The 20,211-nt window shown below is 44.0% G+C and overlaps 5 protein-coding genes across 9 annotated transcripts in view; 1 reads left to right on the forward strand and 4 right to left on the reverse strand.

Moving 5' to 3' along the window:
* Window positions 1-505: 505 nt before the first annotated feature.
* LOC112293191 (RGG repeats nuclear RNA binding protein A) lies at window positions 506-3,370 on the reverse strand. The gene is made up of 7 exons (XM_024542359.3): window positions 2,999-3,370; window positions 2,379-2,730; window positions 2,152-2,223; window positions 1,926-2,067; window positions 1,628-1,786; window positions 1,456-1,515; window positions 506-1,307 (listed from the first exon to the last, which is right to left on the reverse strand). Exons 1-7 carry the CDS (start codon window positions 3,171-3,173, stop codon window positions 1,056-1,058), a joined length of 1,212 nt encoding a protein of 403 aa, XP_024398127.1. The 5' UTR covers window positions 3,174-3,370; the 3' UTR covers window positions 506-1,055.
* Window positions 3,371-4,567: 1,197 nt separating this feature from the next.
* LOC112293181 (cytochrome c biogenesis protein CcsA) lies at window positions 4,568-6,890 on the reverse strand. Its single transcript, XM_024542351.3, has 2 exons — window positions 6,578-6,890; window positions 4,568-6,482 (listed from the first exon to the last, which is right to left on the reverse strand). Exons 1-2 carry the CDS (start codon window positions 6,739-6,741, stop codon window positions 5,081-5,083), a joined length of 1,566 nt encoding a protein of 521 aa, XP_024398119.1. The 5' UTR covers window positions 6,742-6,890; the 3' UTR covers window positions 4,568-5,080.
* Window positions 6,891-8,083: 1,193 nt separating this feature from the next.
* LOC112293215 (dolichyl-diphosphooligosaccharide--protein glycosyltransferase subunit DAD1) lies at window positions 8,084-10,022 on the reverse strand. Its single transcript, XM_024542405.3, has 5 exons — window positions 9,857-10,022; window positions 8,977-9,024; window positions 8,744-8,831; window positions 8,415-8,458; window positions 8,084-8,286 (listed from the first exon to the last, which is right to left on the reverse strand). Exons 1-5 carry the CDS (start codon window positions 9,935-9,937, stop codon window positions 8,203-8,205), a joined length of 345 nt encoding a protein of 114 aa, XP_024398173.1. The 5' UTR covers window positions 9,938-10,022; the 3' UTR covers window positions 8,084-8,202.
* A 929-nt stretch (window positions 10,023-10,951) lies between these two features.
* Window positions 10,952-12,279, reverse strand: LOC112293209 (uncharacterized). The gene is made up of 2 exons (XM_024542392.3): window positions 11,912-12,279; window positions 10,952-11,378 (listed from the first exon to the last, which is right to left on the reverse strand). The coding sequence occupies exons 1-2, from the start codon at window positions 12,200-12,202 to the stop codon at window positions 11,187-11,189; spliced, it is 483 nt and encodes a 160-aa protein (XP_024398160.1). The 5' UTR covers window positions 12,203-12,279; the 3' UTR covers window positions 10,952-11,186.
* A 1,936-nt stretch (window positions 12,280-14,215) lies between these two features.
* LOC112278038 (uncharacterized) overlaps window positions 14,216-20,211 on the forward strand; it is a 6,129-nt gene continuing 133 nt past the window's right edge. Inside the window, exons 1-11 of one of the 5 annotated variants that reach the window (XR_016501812.1) lie at window positions 14,216-14,661; window positions 15,082-15,162; window positions 15,317-16,389; window positions 16,686-16,927; window positions 17,146-17,164; window positions 17,521-17,720; window positions 18,008-18,117; window positions 18,278-18,385; window positions 18,703-19,234; window positions 19,535-19,773; window positions 20,067-20,211. The exon at window positions 20,067-20,211 is cut by the window's right edge and continues 133 nt beyond it. Coding sequence is in view for 4 of the 5 variants with exons in the window: in XM_024511048.3 (XP_024366816.1) it covers window positions 15,341-16,389; window positions 16,686-16,927; window positions 17,146-17,164; window positions 17,521-17,720; window positions 18,008-18,117; window positions 18,278-18,385; window positions 18,703-19,234; window positions 19,640-19,728 (2,349 nt within the window). In the remaining variant the exon portion in view is untranslated. Of the gene's footprint in view, window positions 14,662-15,081; window positions 15,163-15,316; window positions 16,390-16,685; window positions 16,928-17,145; window positions 17,165-17,520; window positions 17,721-18,007; window positions 18,118-18,277; window positions 18,386-18,702; window positions 19,235-19,534; window positions 19,953-20,066 lie in introns of those variants that run through there. The other 4 variants (XM_024511048.3, XM_024511065.3, XM_024511057.3 and 1 more) reach the window with 4 other exon arrangements.

Genomic DNA, 20,211 nt, shown 5'->3' on the forward strand with positions numbered 1-20,211 from the left:
CTGGGATCTTCAGGACAATCGTTTTGGTGGGCTGTTCATTGGAAGCTCTTTCCTCTACATCCGTGGTTTCTGTTTTATTATGTTATTTTTTTCTTACTACAAGCCCTCTTACGGTCCTCTCAGTATTTGAAGATTACTTGTTAGCTGCTGTACGAAACTTTCAGACGAACTACTAGGGCTGTCTACACATTCATAAACGTTCAAGCATTTTCTCATGTGTCAACTTCTGGATATGGTTCAAAATTCTCTGCAAATTAGACTTGACGGGATTGTGAAGACGCTGACGTCAGTTTAATAATATTTCCATGTTCGATCGACTGATGAGACTTGTTTGCTATGTGACGTAGGAAATACTGATTGATTGAAATCGTTGGAAGTTCCGTTTTAGTTTAAGGTTTACCACAGATAAGTCTCGGTGTCGTGGAAAAAGTTACAAACGGAAAGCTAGAGTTGTTAAACTAAAACTCTAGCTTGTAATCAAAAAAGGAGGGGATGGAGAATGTGGTTTAACAAGAAATATCTGCATAATTCATCTCAGAAATTGTTTGTACCAGCTCGAGGAACTGACAGTATCCCGTCCCTCTTCAGAAGAACTCTACCCTCAACTTGTAGGTCATGGGGCTTCGAACTGACCATTGCATCAGAATCCTTTGTGCAAAAACATTCCCCTCACTACGCTACCAATGTGATCTATCTAAAGAGTTGTGACCTTCCAAATCTGATGAAAGCCTCTAAAGCTGAAATCATACCAATCTTAGACCAGCTTGCAGATATTTGAACTAAACAACCAGATGCAGTAAGGGAGGGATCACATTTGGCCATAAACGTGACTACAAACCGAGATGATTTGACAGATGGCATAGAGAAAGAAGGATAGAAATAGGATGCGAGTAAACCAGTGGCAGCTTCTTGGACACCGCAAACTACACTTTTGTTACACCGACAGAAAACTTCCTAAAATATCTCAGGCAGGTGGTACACTTGCCAGACACCCTCACGAGTGCTCATACATGTGAATCCCACACTGCCGACCCCACACTCTTAGCTAGGCCCAATCACTTCCCCCCCAGAGTTGGGAATTGTGCTTGGTCTTCGATCTTGGGGGCAGACGCACCTCCTGGAGCTGATCCACGACCACCACCGAACCTTCCACGGCCAGAGTCTCGGTCTCCACGGCCGGCACCTTCGCGGCGGTCACCGCCCTCACGGCGATCTCCACGGCCACCCCGACCTCCACGGCCACGGTTAGAAGGATAGTAAGACTTCTCTCCTTCGGCGGGCTTCAGGAACTCGTTGATGCTAACAGGCTACAAAATGACGTCCACAGTATTAGACGATTCAATTCTAGAGGCAATGAACAACAATTTGCTTAAAATTCTCATCCAAATCAGTTTCAGATTTTATCATTCAGGTTCTTAAATTGTACTCCCGACCAGTATTTATTTAGATGCTAACCTTGCGGGATTTCTCCTCTTTCTCAGCGGCCTCTCTCTTGCTTTTCTCCTTGTCCTGACCCTGTAAACACGCAGAGAAAAAGCACATTATAAGATTCTGGTCAATGGGTACGCATTCCGGACGCAGTAAACAGAGGCTAGCGGAAGTAAATGTGATGAAGAGACAAACTAACCAGCTTAATGAAGATGTCCTCTTCCCGCTTCTTGTTGTCGACAAGCTGCATCTTCTCAAATTCCTTGTCGGCTTCCACCTTCCTCTCCGCAGCTTTGGCATCTTCGAGAGCCTTGCGCTTCTCGGCCAACACCTTCTCATACTCCTCCAAGGTCATCTCCTGCAGCACAATCACATGCCGACATCTCAGAACATTTTAGGCTGCCGCTGGGCACCAGAGCAGTCGAAAACAACATTGGAACATCACAAGGCATCGAAGTGTCACTGCAAAATGGACATTACTGCAATTGAGTACTCACGTTATCCTCTTCTTCCTCTTCCTTGTTTTCAGCAGCAGCTTCAGCGGTGCCTTCAGCAGCTGTCTCAGGCTCGGCCTTCTTTTCCTCTCCCTCAACCTCAACAGCGGGCTTCTCCTCGTCTTTCGCAACCTCAACAGTTTCCCTGCACTCAAAGTACGTTTCAGTCGGACGTAATGTGGGAAACTACAGCTCGTACAATCAAAGTTTATCAGCACGTTCCACTTACTGGATGAGAGTGGGGTCGACTTCAGTTCCCCAATTGCCACGGCCAGCACCTGCCCTCTTCTCAGTCTCGTTTCTGAAAACAAGAACCCTAGGTGAAAATAGATACCACGGCAGGATTACGCTTTGAAAGGCATACTAGTATTACCCTAGCTTCTAAAATGGTTTCACATGTCTACAGCCAGAAACTGCGACAACACCAGCGCAACCTAATCAAGTAAACTATCTCACCCTCTGCCAGTGCCACTGTGGCGATCAAACTCCCGCCGACGGGGGCGTTCTTCGCCTTCGGCATACCCACGCCCACCACGACCGCCACGCCGACTGCCACTGTTGCGACCTCCGTCGTACGGGCGGCCTTCTCCATTCTCCATACGCAGAGGCTTGTCTCCATACGAGGCTCGAGGACCACCGAAACCGTCAGCGTCACGGGTGACACCCCGCTCGTTGTTGAAGTTACGCTCCCTGTAACCCCCTCCTTCACGGGGGGCGCCGCTATCTCCACGGCCACCGCGGCTTCCACCGCGGCCGCCGCCACGTCCACCCCTGAAGCCGTCCTGATGACCTCTCTGTCCGTCTCTCACTGAATGGGAATCACATAAACCCAAAATTAAAAGTCAAAAAAATACAAGCCCCAAAGACGTACAATGGCACATTTAGCAAATATCATGCACACTTAGCAGTAAGGCGAAGTGCATACCGAAGGAGGCACCAGAAACAGTAAAAGAAGGCAAAATAACGTAGAGCTCACAAAGGAGGAGCCTTTCTTTCTAAAACATCACGGTGCTTTACCGAAGTAGAGTCCAACCGGCTAAATGCACACACAATGTCTACTACGGACAGCAACATACCGGCCTCAGAAGGGGGGGCAGGTTTGGTTGGCAACTTTGCAGGCTCAGCAGGCTTCTTCTTGTCGGCAGCAGGTTTCTTCTCCTCCACCGGGATAGAATTAGCCCGAACCACTACCTGAGATGGATCCTCGTTCTCGTCATCGCCAAGCAAGTCGAAGAAATTCTTCGTCGCCATTGCTTCAATCCGCCTTGGATTCCTTCTCCGCCGCCCTTAAACCGTAGCCGGCCTGTGTCCCCTCAGGAGTAGGATTCCCTTCTACTCACATCAACATTGCATCATAGCCAGACTTACCTCAAACTCAAAACTCGGTTGCCTACTCACAAGTGTGGCCGCCAGGGGAGGTGCACGGACACAAGGGGCTGAGCAGAATGGAAGTGAAAGAGACCTTGCATGAACCCTTCACCTGGAATATAGAAAATTAGGGCTGGGTGTCCTGTGACCTAGAAATCGGCAGTCCAACCTGGAGGCTCCTTTTAGGGAGTCGGGCGGGTTAACGTCGGTGTCCGGATATCGGATGCTTGCGTCCTCATCCAGCCATCTAACGCATTCTGCACTGGATTTTCCGGTAGTCTATCTCTTCGACGTCAACGCACGAGAAGTTTTGGTCCAACGAATGTTGGTAGTGGTGGAGGATTGGCATCAATTGGATATGGTGCCGAGGTGGCTATCGGTAGATGTTCTGCAGTGTCATGAGAGTGTCAGAGGACTAGTGGGGGATGGGTGATTCCTGTCCTCTACCAAAGGAGAGGGGAAGCTGCGTGAAGCGGTGGGGTTCGCAGTTTCCCCGCAAGTAACTCTGGCGCGCATGGTGGGCTGTTAACACCGCGTTCTTCCAGTGAAACCCAACTATCCAGATTGCGGAAGAACAACGGGCTGCTTGGATGTGCAAGGCCCAGGAGGAACCACCTTCGTCTGCATGTTCCTCTCACGACACATCCATGTGTGCTTGATGTTGAGAGTCTGGAGTTTGCGACCCATTGCTTCTTTTCTGGGGTTGTCGAAGGTTGCCAGGGGATTCGACCCAAAGGATTCCAATTAGACCATTGCAAGAGGCCATGTAACGATAGGCAGCGAGAAGCGCGTGTTTACAAACAATTAAGTGGTACCTGTCTTTTGAGTAAAACAACCATTGACATGATGTTGACAAGCCTACCCGCAACCAGTGTCAAGTCTGGATAAAATCCCAGAGCTTTTGCTCACACCCCAAGTTCAGTACAAAATAGGAACCACTTCTCCATGTTACCAATCTGTCACTTAGTCACTTCCGGTGTAACCTCTGTGTATCACTCCTCGTAGCGGAGTTCTTTAACGGGTAGCATTGAGCTAGTTCTAACATGAACCCAGAGTCCCCTAAAGTTTTATTCATTGAAAATTCATCGGCGAGACTTGAGGCAGAGATCAAACCCTCTCCAACGCACAGTCCAATCAAGTCCTGCATGTACGAATTGAAGTTCACGCAAGTACAGAGAATGTTACTCCATGCCAAATGAACCGCACAAATCATTTTTATGAAACATACTGTTGTACACAAAAAAACATTATCCATTGTGGTAATATGCCAAAGGAAATGTTATGGATGCAATTATCCACATGAAAAATGCTGAATTAAAAGCGGTGGTCGCTCAGACATGCTATTCATTACAACCCATTAGTCGCTGTTAGCTTTGAGGGCCTAAGGGAACCCGTCTTTCCACCTGACTACGATTTTACACTTCAGTCTCCATGGTCTTCGTCAGCAAACATTCAATTCTCGACTCCGCAACCATCCACCGCAAAACCCAGAGTAAACTAATCTCAGATAGTTCTCACACTAAACTCTCTTGCATCGATTGTACTTCGAAATCCTCCAGAAACAAACTTACATCCAGTAAAAGCTCCTCTCATTGCGATCATTGCAGTATCCAAGCAGCTACAATTATGGTGGAACCACAGAAAGGCGTACACATGTCATATTGAATGGTCTTCACCACACCCTTCAAGCCAATTCAGTCGAACATCAAAGAATTGGATAGAACCGTCATGAGGCTCTCTCGTACTAACTCTAATATGGCACAACATAATTCTACAAATTCACGCTCATTCTATGAGAACCACCCGTAGCTGTGCAATCCCTTTCCCAGCAAGTTAACGCCCAAGTAACAGATCCACGTGACGAAGAAGCCCCCGGCAGCCACCATAGCCGGCTTCTTCCCCTCCCAGCCTTTGTTCATTCTCGTGTGGACGTAGATTGCGAAGACGAGCCAGGTGATGAGTGCCCATGTTTCCTTGGGATCCCAGCTCCAGTACGAGCCCCAAGCTTCATTTGCCCACACTGCTCCGGAAAGAATGCCTATGGTCAGAAGAGGAAATCCTAGGGTAATGCTGCGGTAACTGTAATGATCCAGCTGTTGGCCTAATCTCCCACGCTGCGACTCGAGGCTGGCTTCCTTAGTATCCACGAAAAGGAAAGCGATGGCGAGCAGGGACCCGATCATGAGCGTCGCGTAACTGAAAATCATCATCGACACGTGCATCATGAGCCAGTTGGATTGGAGGGCGGGGACTAGAGCAGTGGACTGCTGCATATCCTTGGGGATCCCTAGGGTTGCGAATGCGTTCGTGAGAAGCGCGCTCGGGGCAGTGATTATACCTATCCATTCGTTCTTGCTTTGGTTCTCGAGGACTATCTGAATAGTACAGAAGCACCAAGAGAGAAACATTGAAGACTCGTAGAGGTTGCTCAAGGGCAAGTGTCCTGAAGTTGCCCATCGGCTGAGCAGAATCCCGGTGAGACACCCGTATGCAACGGCAGTGCCGATCTTGCCCAAGCTCTTCACGACTTCGTTCTTTGCATACAGAGGTCTTCCCCATTGGATTAGGGTAGTGAGAAAGAGGGTCGCGAATGACGTGCGCGTCAGCACGGGTTCAAGGGCGGCAATTCCAAGAGCGGAACTCGTAGCGAACGCCAACAGGTTATTGGCAAAGGGATCTGTGACATGGTCTATCAAGTTCTGTACCGGCCCCTTACCTGTAACAATACCTTGTGCACCGAATCCAAGCAACGAAACCAGCGCGAGACGTCCATTCTTGATCTCCTTCACACTCATATCCACGAAGGTGTCGGAATTACTAGCCAAGCCCAATGGGTCAAAAGCAGGACTCATATCACCCAATTCTTCTCCCACAGCGCCACGGAACCCCTCGAGAGCTGCCACTACTAAGACTTGGCAAGCGAGGGCTGCCCCCATAATTTGCCCTTGACCATATTCCACGCCATTCCGACCGAGGAGCTCCGGAGTCAGACAACCTACAGACGCAAGCATTGCCAATCGGCTCTGAGTGACCTCTAGCGCTAGATTCCTGGTGAAAGTCTCGGGGTCGAAGGAAAGTCCATCATTCTCGTTCGTATAACCTCCAGCTCCAAACTCTTCCTCACTTGACAGAAAGGAAGGGCCTGTCTCACTTGACAGGGATCCGATGCCCTTGATCCTATCCTGGCACTGCCTGCCATTGCTATTCACGTCAATTAAACAATTCACTCACCAAATTCAACCAGCGCCCACCCAATGTACCAAACTATGCAGAGACTTCTTCCTTACCGCTTGCTTTCGCTACCAGAAGCTGGCCTCTGCACGCTCCTCTGGCTCCGTATCGCGCCTGTGGTCCACTTGACAGCACCCTCTTTGCGAACGAGCTCATTCTGTAGCTGCAGCAAGGAGCGACCTGCGAGCGCGGTTGAAGCGCACGCCGTAGCAGCAGCCATGGCTACTGGATTCCAGAAATTGCCTTCACCACAACTAACACCACACCAACTCAAAGCCCTCTGGAAATCTCACTCACATCAACCAGGGACATTCAGAAAGCGCCAAATTCGAAGCCGAAACAACTGAATCCCGTGCCAGAAACGTGTCTGCAGTGTCCATCAGACCACAAAACGAACCGCAAGTGATATGGTTGCTTCATCGATTGCTGATCAGAGGAACGGACGATGGCGCGTGGAGAAGGAGGGAGGATAAGGGGGTGTGGAACAATGGTGGCCGTTGGATGGGTGGGTTCCGTGCGCCAGGACTTCAAAGTCGAGGAGAATCGGGTCACTGCCACTGTCGCTAGCGACGACGTTGGGTCTCCCCACTGCTTGCGTGTTGCGTTTTGTGGCGCCCGGAGCTCTGATCGACGCTGCTTGTGTTCTCCAAATATCTGTCGATCGACGCTGCAGTGATATGTTCCGTGTGAGGTAGCGCGGTAAAGCCAATGCACGCAGGACAATGGTTTCTTATCAGTGTGAGTGGACAGTGATGTACATCTCAATTTAGGATTTCTTCAGACATTCTTAAGAATTTCTTTATCGAACAAAAATATTTTCAGATTCATGAAAGAATTAACTAATTTAATTGAATAATTATGGGTGAAATTTCGGGTGAAAGTCACGGATTTAGACTTTAAAAAATTCATAAAAGGAGAAGATATATATTTCCAGTTAAGATCTTAATTACATTTCTTTGGCTGTAGGTGAACAAATAGTGCGCCTGTAGGTATGTGTGCACGTTAAACAAATATTCACCTCCACGTTACTATTTACCATTGATGAGAGCCTTATTCGCTTCAAACAATTAGTTTATGTTTATTTGTTATAAATTAACAGTGCCAGGACTACCATAGATTTAAACTTCATGTTATCCATAAGATATTAACAACCCCACTTTGTTGCTTGATTAGATTACATAATAGAAAACCAGAGATGGAACAAAGCAAAGAGGCATACAGATTCATGTCACAGACCATCACTGGTACTACAGAATCAGATGTGAGGTCTTAGCAGTAAAGCAAGATAAGGAGTTCTGAACCTTGTTAAATTAGAACCTCTAACATTTATGCAATCTCTCCAAGAGTATTTAGAAAGCAAGCCCATGATAAACAACTAAATTCACTACAAAAAAGACCCTTAGATTCTAGTCAAACTTAGACCCCTTACAGTCTAGTCAATTCACATACAACAAACAGTGCTGTCAATATGTTTCTCGACTTTGAGAGAACGCTGTGCTTAAAACCAGAAAGTGAAACGGAGCAAACCCTAAAAATGTGGAATCAAGACAGCAATCACAGAGTTCTGGTCGGTAGAATTTAAACATTGTGATGAAAAAAGTGAGTGTTCAGGCCTAGAAGAACTCCGTCAAGTCTTACAATGCAACGTAGGTGACACCTTCTGAAGGGCTCCAGGTTTAGGCTAACCCAAAAAGTTCATAATAACCAGATGGAGAACAAGATTGCACAAAACAAAATCTGCAAACGCTCTTTCCGGAGGGAGATCCTGCGCAAACAATCGAGGATTTCGTATAAGCAATACTGAATAGTCATCTTGAACAAGCAAGCGCAAGACATGTAACAATCATTTCAATCGGAACACACTGCTATATAGGAATAGTATATCATCGAAACCTTGAATTCTTTATTGGCTGGATTCACCTGCATCCGCAAACATACTGTTCCAACAACAGAAGCACATCAGAAGCAGTACCCGGAGCAAACGAGAGCTGCTATGAAGAAGAATTGTACAAGTAAAATGCTCAAATGCAAGATCAAGAATAGTAATGGTGAATACGATTTCGCCATAAAGTGAACACAGCAACATTAGCGTTTTTCTGCATGTTCGAGTGCAATGCGTAACTATCATCATAGATCCAACGAGAAGTTATCAATCGGAGACCATAATAGAGACACGAAAGGAAATCCCCTAATCTGACAAGAAGGAAAATCGAAAGACGTACCTCCAAGCACAGAAGTGCCAATGCATGACAAGACACCAGATAGAAAAGCATTAAATGGAAATGTCCCCACCATTGCCATGTACACCACCTGCAAGACAGAAACAACATCCACAACGATTTGATTCAATGATTTGACGTTTGCTGCTTCAGAATGTTTGGCTGAGACGAGCAAGAGCGAGGATGCGGAAGAACATTTGCAACAAACAAGGTCTAACAGGAAGAAGGCAACTTACCTGTACGAATGCTGTGATCAAACCGTAGAGAATGTACACATCGATGACCTGCAAAACTCCGAGTCGATGATCATATTCATTAATGCGCGGGAACTTCACAGCTTTGAAGCAGGCGTGGAACTAAAAAACGAAGGACTTTATCCACACATTGAATCTACCCTAAACTTAGCCCCTGTCTCTCTCTCGATAAATATATATATATATATATATATATATATATATATAGATAAGCGAGTCGATAACTCTTCCAGGTGACGATGGCGTGATTGCAAGCTAAACAAGAAGCTCTGAAGTTGAAACTGCAAGTTCGAAAAGATAGATAATACAGGCAATATGGGTAGAAGCAGTCCTGGTAAATGGAAGACAAGCAGCTGTCTGCCTGTTAAAACCCGATGAAAACAATGGTGTGATAGGACCATGGGCTCCCCACTACAATGTAGCTAGACCGAATCACATAAGCCTTAGCTACCGAACTCATCCCCATCAAACCTAAACTTTACAACTAGGTCACAACAAACCCTACTTAAAATGCCTGTAAAACCCAATTGCAAAGTGCCACAAACGAAACCGGAGCTTCATCGGTTACAAAGAGATTTCAACCACTAATGGCATCGCACGACACAGCAAGATGATTGAGTACTGGAATTGCAGCGACGGCTTTTATGTCGTTCACCTACGCAACAACGCAGGAATACTCGGATGGGCGGTCAAATGCAAACCCTCAAGACGAACAAAATGCAAAGTCCGGAATGATCAGGTAGTTTTATTTCTTCCTGGAAACAGTGATTGAAACCACCAAAATGAGAGAAAACCATCACCGATCGAGCAGTAGGGCAAACAACAGAGCCACAATGAGAGCAAGGGGAAAAAACCGACAAACCTTCAGTCTCGTCGGGGTCTTGGAGTAGGCATTTCGCATCGCACTGAAGAGGTCCCGCGCATCCTTAGCAGTGGAAGCCATGATCCACGGCTGGGCTCGGGCGACTAAATGATTCTCAAGCTTGGGCAATTCACAGCGATGGCGAAGACTCTTGGCGCCTGCACACTCCGCCTAATACACACACACCATCGCCCTTCGAAGCCTCGTGGTTTGGCGGTCTCAGGGGCTTTCTTCTATGACCGTGTCCAAGTGGGTTTGGTTCCCTCAGCTTCTCGGAAAACCTACCTCCACGGTCACAGATGTGGATTTTGAGTCTATCTCGAGACCAAGAGCTGAAGGATGTGGCATAGATGAAGCTTCGAGTTCGACACAACTATTTGATGAATATAGAACTGAAACAAAATAGTAAAAATCGAAAGTTATCATAATTTTCATTGTTAATTTGGTTTTGAGGAAGGATTTAATAACTATTAAGAAATAGAAATATAAAGATGTCTGGAGAAATTGGATTACATGTAAGTTGTGAAACCCATGTCTATTATCTAAAGTTGAGTGTTGAATGTGTTCATCGCTCTTTTCTTACATCCTGTAATTTTATACGAAGGAACACATTCATTGTGCAGAAATCGCTAATTCGTTGGCTTGAAATATGGAAAAAAATATGACATACGTGATCCTAAGGTAAACGCATCAATTGAAACTGCGCAATTACTACTCTTGAAAAGTAAACTAAAACCCTTCTGTGCCTCCAGAAGTAGTTAAATCGCAAGGTTGCACATCTGCTCATGATACATGCCTGATATAACGAGAGTCTATGTTCTATACTACCACTTAACTAAGAACATGTGTGCTAGAGAAGGTAAGTTTCTCATGTATGTACATAAACATTGACACACGCCAACACACTCACTAACTCGATGTCGATGTAGGGATATTGTAAAACTTCAAGGAGAAAGAACAACACCCCTGCAGATGATGGTTCCTCTCATCAACTAGTACTTGTACACTTGAAATGTTTATTAGCTAAAATACGATACCAAGATCAATAAACTCTAATTTCAAAATTGGAAGTGCTTCCTCCAGCACAAGAAACCATTTCAAAACTCAGGCTTTCCGTTAGAAAGAGCCTCGTGAAGCATTATTCATTATCAGTTCTGAATGCTGACAAAAGTCCGAACTAATGCAAGAATCAGCTCTTACATCTCTTACATCTCTCATTCAAGGACATACCGCGAGATGTTCTAACCTCTCTTGACTAACAATCACTGCCATGAGTGATTCACCTAGCAAGAGCATAAAAAGATTGCAAAACAACAAGTAAAGGGGTGAACTACAAAGTTCTCCACGGTTTCTCTTCAGCGATAGAGACCACCATGCCCTCAAGCTCTGGCTCAAGAACGATCTGACAACCCAGCCTTGCGTGTGGGTCAGCTTTTTTCGCATGCGTCTTGTCTTTCAAGACTTCAAGCTCATCTTCAGATCTGGGAGGTAGCTTGTCCAACCACTCATTAGCGATACTGACCTGAAGGCCACAAGAAAACAAAGTTTCAACTTAATACGTATAGTTTTCAGGTAAAATGTTAACAATGCAAAATCTTAGCACACATTATAATGATGGCAGCGTTTTCAGGGCATCACAAACAAAACCATGCTTCGAATTTCTATATCGTCATGAGGAGCATTAAAAATGCCGTCTGCTGTATCCGCAGGTGCTATTCGCACAATATTAGGTCTACTTGACCTCGTACAAGAGGACAACTTAACTGGGAAATTTAGGATTCCAGTAAAACCCAAAATCCGGGTCCAATGAAAAAGAATCTTTAAACAGACATCTCCACGAAGACTTAAAAATACGACATTAAACTGCCTCCTCACTTGCAAATCCATCCCAATCCGATAAAGCAAATCCCTAAGCAATTCCAAGAAATACTCACATCCTCGAAATTTGACACACCTAAACTGCTTCCTGCATCGAATTTCTAACACTTCAGACATTTGCAATCTTCCAAACCCCTGAAACGCAGCCTGCAAATGTCATGTCCCTCGTAAACCCACCTCGCATTCGCCCCCGCAGGCATTGATATTCTCCAAGCGGTGGCGCTCGGGGTCGAACAGCCCTCTCTCGACGAGAGTGCGCAGCAGCGTGTGCCCCGTGAGGCCCTTGATTTGGTGGCGCTGGCCGTCCTCGTCAATGGCGGTCATTTCCAAGACGCGATCGGAGACTTTGGCAGAGCCTTGGCGGACCACGAAGCTCTCGGACTGCGTAGCGATGGAGCCGCCGTAGCGGACATACGACAGCAGGTGGCGGCGTGAGCCCCTCAAACTTTGGGCAGCGGCCATGGCCATGATTCTTGTGTGTGCCCTCACTGCGACGATCCCTCTCCCACTCGCTTCACGCCCACGATGCCCTGCAAAACAATGGAGAAGAACACACACAACGCTGCCCCGTCTCCACAGCACGCTTGAATTCATTCGGCGTCACGTCTTCCCTGCCGGCGTCACCTCCCGGCAGCGGACGATAGACCCTGCCCGACGCGATGTGACGCGACACACGACGAGGACAGGGAAATTGAACTATGGATGAACTGTGGATGAATTATGGATGAATGGTGAATGATGAATGAAAAATTGACACTGTTTTATGTTCAGTTTTTGCCTTCCAGGCTGCAACTCTTTAATTTCTCACTTTTGTCATTTGAGTCAAGACGTAAATTGATTTTTTCTATATTTCTAATGAAATATTTTCATAAAATATTCAGTTTTATTTGGAAATTTTATGGTATAAAATAAATAAATAAAATAAAACAAAACTTGATGACATCGAGATGTTGCTAGATTGTTTTAAATAAAAGTTTGTTAGAATATGGGTTTGGAATTTTCAATATCCCTGCAATCTAATTATCAATGAAACTATGATAGGAACTTGTATTCAGAGAAAGAGAAAATCGAGCACTTGTTGTACAAAATTTATGTTGCACATATGAGATTTTTTGAATGCATTATGCATGTAAAGATGTTGAATTTGTGCAGAATCAATTTGATTCACAGAGACCATGGTTTTCTGTTTTGGGATATCTTCTAATTTGAAAGTAAATAATTTCCATCTAAAGAATATTGCTTCCATGATGTATAAATGCTTTTATTGATATATAATCGAATTTCAACTAATAGTTTTTATAACTTTCCAGTTTGATAAAAAGTAATGAATACAAGAAATCTTCAAAGCTAAGCTCATCAGTTAAGCTATCAAAATTTATAATTTATAATACATTTATAATTATTGGAGTAGCCAAAGTACTCTGAGAATACCAAAAATTATGAATCTTTTTCTTTGTGTGCAATATACCTTGTAACAACTCTTGTGTTTATATATTGTATAATAACAAATTCAATTAAAAAAAGAAGAATAAAAAATAAGAGCTGTCATTGAATTTTATCTAAATCATAGAAAATTAATCGAATTGTTATAATAATTGAAGTTAATATTTTTTTTCATTGCATTGGAGTTACCCCTTCTTTGTCATTTTAGCAACTCATCATTGTTTCAAGGTAAATATAAGTTAAAGGCTAATAGAAATAGTATCCAAAAAAATAAAAGTATTAATTCATTTAGCACATTTACAAAAACTTCTGCAGGTTTTAATAATTTATATTTTATTTGACCACTAGTTGTATGTACTCTTGGTATTTTTTTAATTCGAAAAATTTATATACAAAAAATTAAAAAATTATAACATAATTTTTTGATGTGGAAAATTAATATTATCACTTATTGACTTAAATATTTTGCTTCTCCCAATGTATATAAAAAAAGTAACAACATACATGACAAAAACACCTCATACAATTAACATATACAAGAACTTTACCAATATTTACAACAATTCCATGGTACATGAGAGGTGGTGGGCTTTGATACCAATTGCCCATCACGCAATTTCATATTATACATTTACCAACTATGATACAACCACCATTATTTGCTCATGTGGTCCAAAGTAGTCCTTGCTTATTAAACTTTGAAATAAACTCTCCTCCTCAACAATAATCACGTTCCACAATCTTTCCATAAAAAATACGTCACACATGTAGAAATCCATCACCTCCCCATTTGACCACAATAACTTATAATTAGAAAATGAAAGGAAGGAAAAAAAAGCAAAGAAAAGTAAAGAAAAAAAGTCTTTAACGTGTTCACACCACCCCCTTTCTTTTGAAACCCGTGTTCGCCAGCGAGATCATCGCTTATGCCACGTGTCTTTACTGTGACACATGGAGCGCAACGATTCCTCCCGAAAAAATTCCAGTTTCGCCCCGGTGTGAACGGAGTCCCTGTGCGGCTGAGCGTGGAGAGGGTGCCGATGTGCCTCCGAACCGTCTCGGACGCCGGGGCGTGATCCGCACGAGAGGAATGCTTTCGTGAAGCAATTGGTGAGGCGCCAACGCTACGCCATCTCTCTCACTCACTCACTCACTCACTCACTCTCTGTTGGGCATTCACGGGGCCGCTTCTCGCCGCTCCTCGTTTCGTGGGCTGAGCGCGGAGAATTCGACCGGGGAATGCGGTGCCAGGACTAAGTTCTAGCCAAGCTCATCCGAGGATGGTGCTGGCAGGGAGTCGATCGTTTACGATTACCTGTGCGCTAGTTGGGGTCGTCGAGGTGACCTCAGAGTAGTGCCGGTTTCGAAGCTACCATGGAGGATTGTGAATGCGGAAGCTATCGAGAAATGGCGACGACGACGACGACGACGATGATGATCTCATGGCTCGGCAGTCCAGGACATTGCTCCGTGAGCAGGAGAAGGTGCGCGACGTTGTGTTGGTCTCTGGCGTCGATCGAATTTTTCTTCGGTTTTGTTGTTAGCTTCTATTCGTTTCTTTCCTCTCTCTCTCTCACTCCTGGGTTGGGTTTCTTGGTGCCGTTTGAGCGGTAATTTTCTGGGTTTGTGAACCGTTGGAAGTGATGTTTTCAGAATTCGGATTACGCTCCTGTACCCTGGACTTAGGTTATGTTTCCATTGCTCGTACGAGTAGGAGTGATAAGTGTGTTGAGTGCCGCTTCTGCTTGGGGAAATGTGACTTCGCATTCATGACATGACGCCAGTTCCTTTGAGCACCTGAATTTCGTCTAGTTGTGAAGAGTTTGAGTGAGGTTTGAATTCCTGTGTTGCTAAGCCCATTCTGTGTTCGCTGATTGTCGAAATTTGATGAATGTTTCATGTAGGTAGAGAAATCAGCTGATTACCGAGAAACGTGTCGACCTCGATAGACTTGGAGGGGCTGTAAATGCACCCCGCTAGAACTGGTACGCTCAATTAATCTTTTGATTTGTTGTTGTTGTCATTAGCCTCGTGTTATTTTACCTTCAACCCGAATTACCTCCAGGGGTTTAGCTACATAAATCTTTTAGCGCTCACTAGGTTCAACCCCGCTGAACGTATCGCATTTTCTACGTGCAGGGCTTGACATTATTGTATATTGAGATGGTTACACTCGTGGTTACATCTGTGAAGGTCTTCCCAGACTCTACACGTAATCCTCAGCTCCCTGTAGCATCTTACACTGTAGGAACGTTGCACTCTCGTCCGCTGGGCACCTGTTTAACTGCTCAGATTCATGGCCCTAAAAATTTATTTCATGGTAGACCATATAAACTGGATAATCATTTCCAGAGCAAGTGTAGAATTGGAGTCAGAGCTTTACCTGGGAAAAGAAAATGGCGTTTATTAGCCAGTGTAGCAGATGGATCGAAGGGTGATACAAAGAGTGGACAGCTTCTTAATCGGTTTTTGAAGAGAGGAAACCCAGAGATAGTCGTGAGCGATGACTCACAAGAGTTGGCGAATGACGCCTCTAATTCCAGACAGGAGCCTCAGAAGAAAATGCAAGAGGAGGTTGAAATTCCGGACGATGGCACTGAGCCATCTCTAAAACCATTGGGACTTGTAAAAGCAGCAAAAGCCACGAAAGATAGACTGTTGGAAGCAGCACTGAAGCAAGTAGAGGAGGTCAAGGGGTTTGCCACTAATACGTCTTGGACGAATTACTTCACCAGTGTAGATGCTTCACCTGGTACTCCACTTATTCCCTTCTTAGGTGACAGCTTGCTGGGACTGGGAGGTTTAGTGCTTGTTGCAGCAGCTTTAGCTAGTTGGTTGAGGAAAGCGCGGCTTGGCAAGAAGGTTTTGAATACAAAGGAGGCAGGTCCAACTAAGCCACCTCGCACTAAAGACATTCTTAATGCTCAGGCTGCTGTGGCAGCTCCCATTGCACTGTCGATGTTACTGCAAAGTGACATGAAGAAGAAAGAGAGCGCAGAATGGCTGAATATGGTGGTCGGTAAGGTTTGGAACTTATATCGTAGGAGCTTGGAAACCGCAACGATTGAGGCTGTGCAGCCCGTTATTGACGAAATTCCGGAGAAACCACCTTTTGTGGAGCGAGTGATCCTCAAACAGTTCTTTTTGGGAGATGAACCAGTAACTTTGCGAACTATCGAGCGTCGTACATCCCGGCGTGCTAATGACCTCCAGTACGTGTCCTCATCTAGTTCTTTGTACCTGACGATGGTGTTGATATGTCAAGAATTACACTTAGAGGTTACTGCTTGATGGGGGGAATGGCAGAGAAAGTGCTGATCAACAAGCATGAAACTGCTGATGTTAGGCATGCAGATTTCGAGGAGAGTCCTCGGTAGTAGCGTTGGTGGGGTTTGCTTCCACTTGTAGTGTTTGTATAATACGAGTCACATCCGACAGTGATCATTGAATGTTTACTTGTGTAGAGAGCCATATCTGTGGTTTGAACTGAGGCGATTTAATTATTCAGGTACCACGTTGGATTACGATACACGGGCAACTCTCGCATGGTATTTTCTCTAAAATTGAAGTTCGGTTTTTTACCGATCGAAATTCCAGTTGCTATCCGGGGTTTGGATCTAGATGGAGAAGTTTGGGTGAAGCTTAGATTAATTCCCACAGAACCCTGGGTAGGAACTGCAACCTGGGCCTTTGTTGCTCCACCCAAAGTCACTTTGGCTTTGGTTCCATTTCGGCTCTTTAATCTCATGGGTACGCAACTAGAAATTTTTCATGTTACTTCTGTCTACGAAAATTATGTGAGATTCAGGGTGCATGGAACAGTGTGTACGTGTATTTCTAAAATGTGATGTAGGAAATCATGGTATGGAAGACTTTTTAACTTCTTCCAGAGGGAGTAATGTGAATATTTGGCACTTACATGTGGTTTGTTTATTTCTGATTTCTGCGGCTGGTCTCCATCGACACAGCTATACCATTACTTAATATGTGAGTTTGTTTCCTCGTGTATCTAGCTGTTTTCAATGTTAGAATGTTATGACGTATTTCTCGTACAAGTAAACTTCTCGGTTACGTTTTTCTAGGATAAGCCCTTTGAACACGGTATATTTCAGGTCTAGAATATTAATGGCTTTTTCTCACTTTTAGTACATGCTTAAATGTAAGAGTTACCAGATCAGAAATGATGCAATTTTGATAAGTTACACGTGTTTCTTAAGAAGATTCTAGGTGAGAGGTGGTAGCTCAGCTAATGCTCAAAGAATTGCTTGAACGCAGATAAGAATCCTACAAAATGTTGCACTTTGTGGTGATGGTTGATGTTTTTGTCACTATCCTTGTTGCAGATTCTTGACAAATTTGCTCACTCGAGATCTTCCATTACTCTTTGTCCGACCCAACAAACAAATAGTCAATTATCTTAAAGGAAAAGTGGCTGGCCCTCTTCCGAAGGATTTCAAGGATTCCGCGGTGGGTTTAAACGGTTTTGCAGGGGAGCTTTCAGTAACACTAATTGAAGCACGGAAATTGAATTATTTTCCGATAGGTAATATTAGTGCTATATACCGCAATCAAATTCAATGCAGGTGCACAGTTGGGCAGATACATCATAAGATGTTCTGCAATTACAGTGGGTGCCAGATCTTATAGTCGAAGTCATTTATGCATAGTTTTTCTACAATCCAGGATCTGTTTCAGGGATGTACTTTGTTTTCGCTTTAAATTAAGTGTGCATTTGTATATTATTTAATCTATTTTTTTTTAGCTTCGGTTTCATAAACCTGAAACAAGGCTTGGGTTCTGGATGTTAATGTATGTCCTTTTTGTTTGCAGGTAAGACAGATCCGTATGTGGTTTTTTTGTTAGGAGAACAAACTTTTCGAAGTAAAAAAAATAGTAAAACATCACTTATTGGACCGCCAGGCGCACCAGTATGGAACCAGGTAATCCTGGGACACTTTTTTTTTTTTTTTTTTGTGGTACATTCTCCATATGCTTCTTTAAGATTATTCACATTGTCTATTTAGTATAGTAGCTCAATCGTGACCTTCATCGCCTGCTTAACGGATTGCAGTATTCATATTATGAGTTTTTGATGTTCAGGACTTTCGTATGCTTGTTGTCGACCCCAAGACGCAGAAACTCAGAATAAGAGTCAGAGATTCTGTTGATTATCTGGGTTTGGCTAATATCACAGTCGGCTATAGTACGGTACATACTTCTTTTAAAAACAATTCCTGGCGTATTCCCTTTTCAATCGAGCCCTTAATATCGTCAATCCCAGTTCAGATAGTATTCTGCATATTGAAGAAATGTGATAGTTGATCAAATTTCTACTCTTATTTTCTCCTCCTAATTGGCAACTTCTCAATCTCGTCATACAACTCAAGTGACTGTGGCTACTTCATTTTTGTGAGTTCATTGAAATCTGAAGATATTGGAGCTTGTAATTTCAATTCATTTATGTCTCGTGTGTTTCAAAAGTGCAGCGTTTCCGGATTGGTTCTGACGTGAAGTTGTTTGAGCAGATTTCTATCGATGATCTTGAAGACACGGTTTCTGTTGACAAAGTTATTACTTTGAAGAATGGTCGGTGGTTTTTCCTTGGTCGAAATGCCGGGGAGCTTTCGCTTCGCTTGACATATAAAGCATATGTTGCAGAAGAAGAGGAAGTTGATACTACGAGTCCCGTAAAGAGCACGGTTCTGAATGAAATTGGAGAACTTATTAGTAAAGAAATGGAGGAAACAGAAGTGAGTCCCGCGAAACGTCAGCTGCGGGACAAAATTGTCACATCAGTTGATGCTCAAAAAGATGATACAGGGTTTCGGTTCACTAATCCTATGCTGACTATAGGTACCACAAGAAAACCACCAGGTGTAACAAGTGGATCTGGACTTCCTGTTGATCCCAGCGGTTCGATAAATGAACCTCTAAAATCGAATTCTTCAACAAATGAACCTGAAGTAGCACCAATCCTGAGTAATCCTGCCTTAGAAGAGCAGGAAAAAAGGGAAGGGAAAAGTTGGGATTTGCAATTCCGCCAGTTTAGAGAGGATAGTAAGTACGACTTTCCTCTTCTTTGGTTTGATTGTCGTTTGAGTTTCCCAACGCAGGGTGAGGACCTGCAGAGGTTTATTTTTATATTTTCATTTTAAAAATTTCTGTATGTATCTCCAGAAGACTAAAAATTAAAATATTACACTGCTTACATGGCACTACGGTAGTGTAAGTAATCCAACTTCATCGATACGTTGTTTTTCTTCTGTCCTTTTTCTCAAGTTTTAATTTTATTATATAACTTGGTCCTAGTAGATGTTTCTTCTCCTAATCTTTGCTTATGACTTCATCGCTTTTCAGGCGTTGGTTCAAGAAAGTGATTTATAACTCCATCAAATGATGATGATGATGGTGGTGAATTATTGGTGACTGGATTGTCTCATACAAACGTTGGGTTTGGTGCAGACGCGGCTCTCTTATGGTTGGCTATTGCAACAGGAGTTGCTTTAGTGGTAGCTCTCGATCTCAATATATCTAATTTGTTCAATCCTTGAACGTACTGTACGCTTTACTGCCGGTCATCACCGTTTTTTGGGAAGGTGCGCTTTGTCTGTATTCTAGAGAACTTCCAGTGACTTGCCTCACGTCAATCAATATTTGACGGTTTTGTTTCACATGTTCTACAACACAGAGCGGGTAGGGTAGGTGTTTGGCTTGGGACGATTGCTAACGATTTTTTAATAAACATTCTCTCTACTGAGATTCGTTCAAGATGTCACCCAATTTTGTGTACTTGTTTCAATCCGTATTGCTAGATGCACGGCGTAGATTTTCTGTGCATAGTCGTTTTTAATGGTCTATGAATTGTACAAGCTGACATGCTTATGTTCAGTGCGAACCCTTGGCACGAGGGATTTGCCTAGTGAACAGGAGGGCGGAGCCCAGGGGAGGTATTAAGCAGGTTTGTAGGGCCGATGCTATGCCCGATGTAAAAGCACCTCATTTCTCAGGCAAGCCACAAGGAGAAACTTAACTAT

Source organism: Physcomitrium patens, chromosome 2 (genome assembly GCF_059467195.1).
Source record: "Physcomitrium patens ecotype Gransden chromosome 2, ASM5946719v1, whole genome shotgun sequence".
Lineage (NCBI taxonomy): Eukaryota > Viridiplantae > Streptophyta > Bryopsida > Funariales > Funariaceae > Physcomitrium > Physcomitrium patens.

Bases quoted from the DNA above. Each gene is read 5' to 3' on its own strand.
- LOC112293191 (XM_024542359.3), bottom strand. From the start codon at position 3,173: ATGGCGACGAAGAATTTCTTCGACTTGCTTGGCGATGACGAGAACGAG. The intron at 2,068-2,151 runs GTAAGTGGAACG...CTTTGAGTGCAG, and splicing joins GTCGACCCCACTCTCATCCA to GGAAACTGTTGAGGTTGCGA. The intron at 1,516-1,627 runs GTTAGTTTGTCT...GCGTGTTTACAG, and splicing joins AGGACATCTTCATTAAGCTG to GGTCAGGACAAGGAGAAAAG.
- LOC112293181 (XM_024542351.3), bottom strand. From the start codon at position 6,741: ATGGCTGCTGCTACGGCGTGCGCTTCAACCGCGCTCGCAGGTCGCTCC. The intron at 6,483-6,577 runs GTAAGGAAGAAG...TAGCAATGGCAG, and splicing joins TCTGGTAGCGAAAGCAAGCG to GCAGTGCCAGGATAGGATCA.
- LOC112293215 (XM_024542405.3), bottom strand. From the start codon at position 9,937: ATGGCTTCCACTGCTAAGGATGCGCGGGACCTCTTCAGTGCGATGCGA. The intron at 9,025-9,856 runs GTTTGTCGGTTT...GGAGTTTTGCAG, and splicing joins AGACCCCGACGAGACTGAAG to GTCATCGATGTGTACATTCT. The intron at 8,459-8,743 runs GTACGTCTTTCG...TTGTTGGAACAG, and splicing joins TGGCACTTCTGTGCTTGGAG to TATGTTTGCGGATGCAGGTG.
- LOC112293209 (XM_024542392.3), bottom strand. From the start codon at position 12,202: ATGGCCATGGCCGCTGCCCAAAGTTTGAGGGGCTCACGCCGCCACCTG. The intron at 11,379-11,911 runs GTGGGTTTACGA...TGTGGCCTTCAG, and splicing joins CCTGCGGGGGCGAATGCGAG to GTCAGTATCGCTAATGAGTG.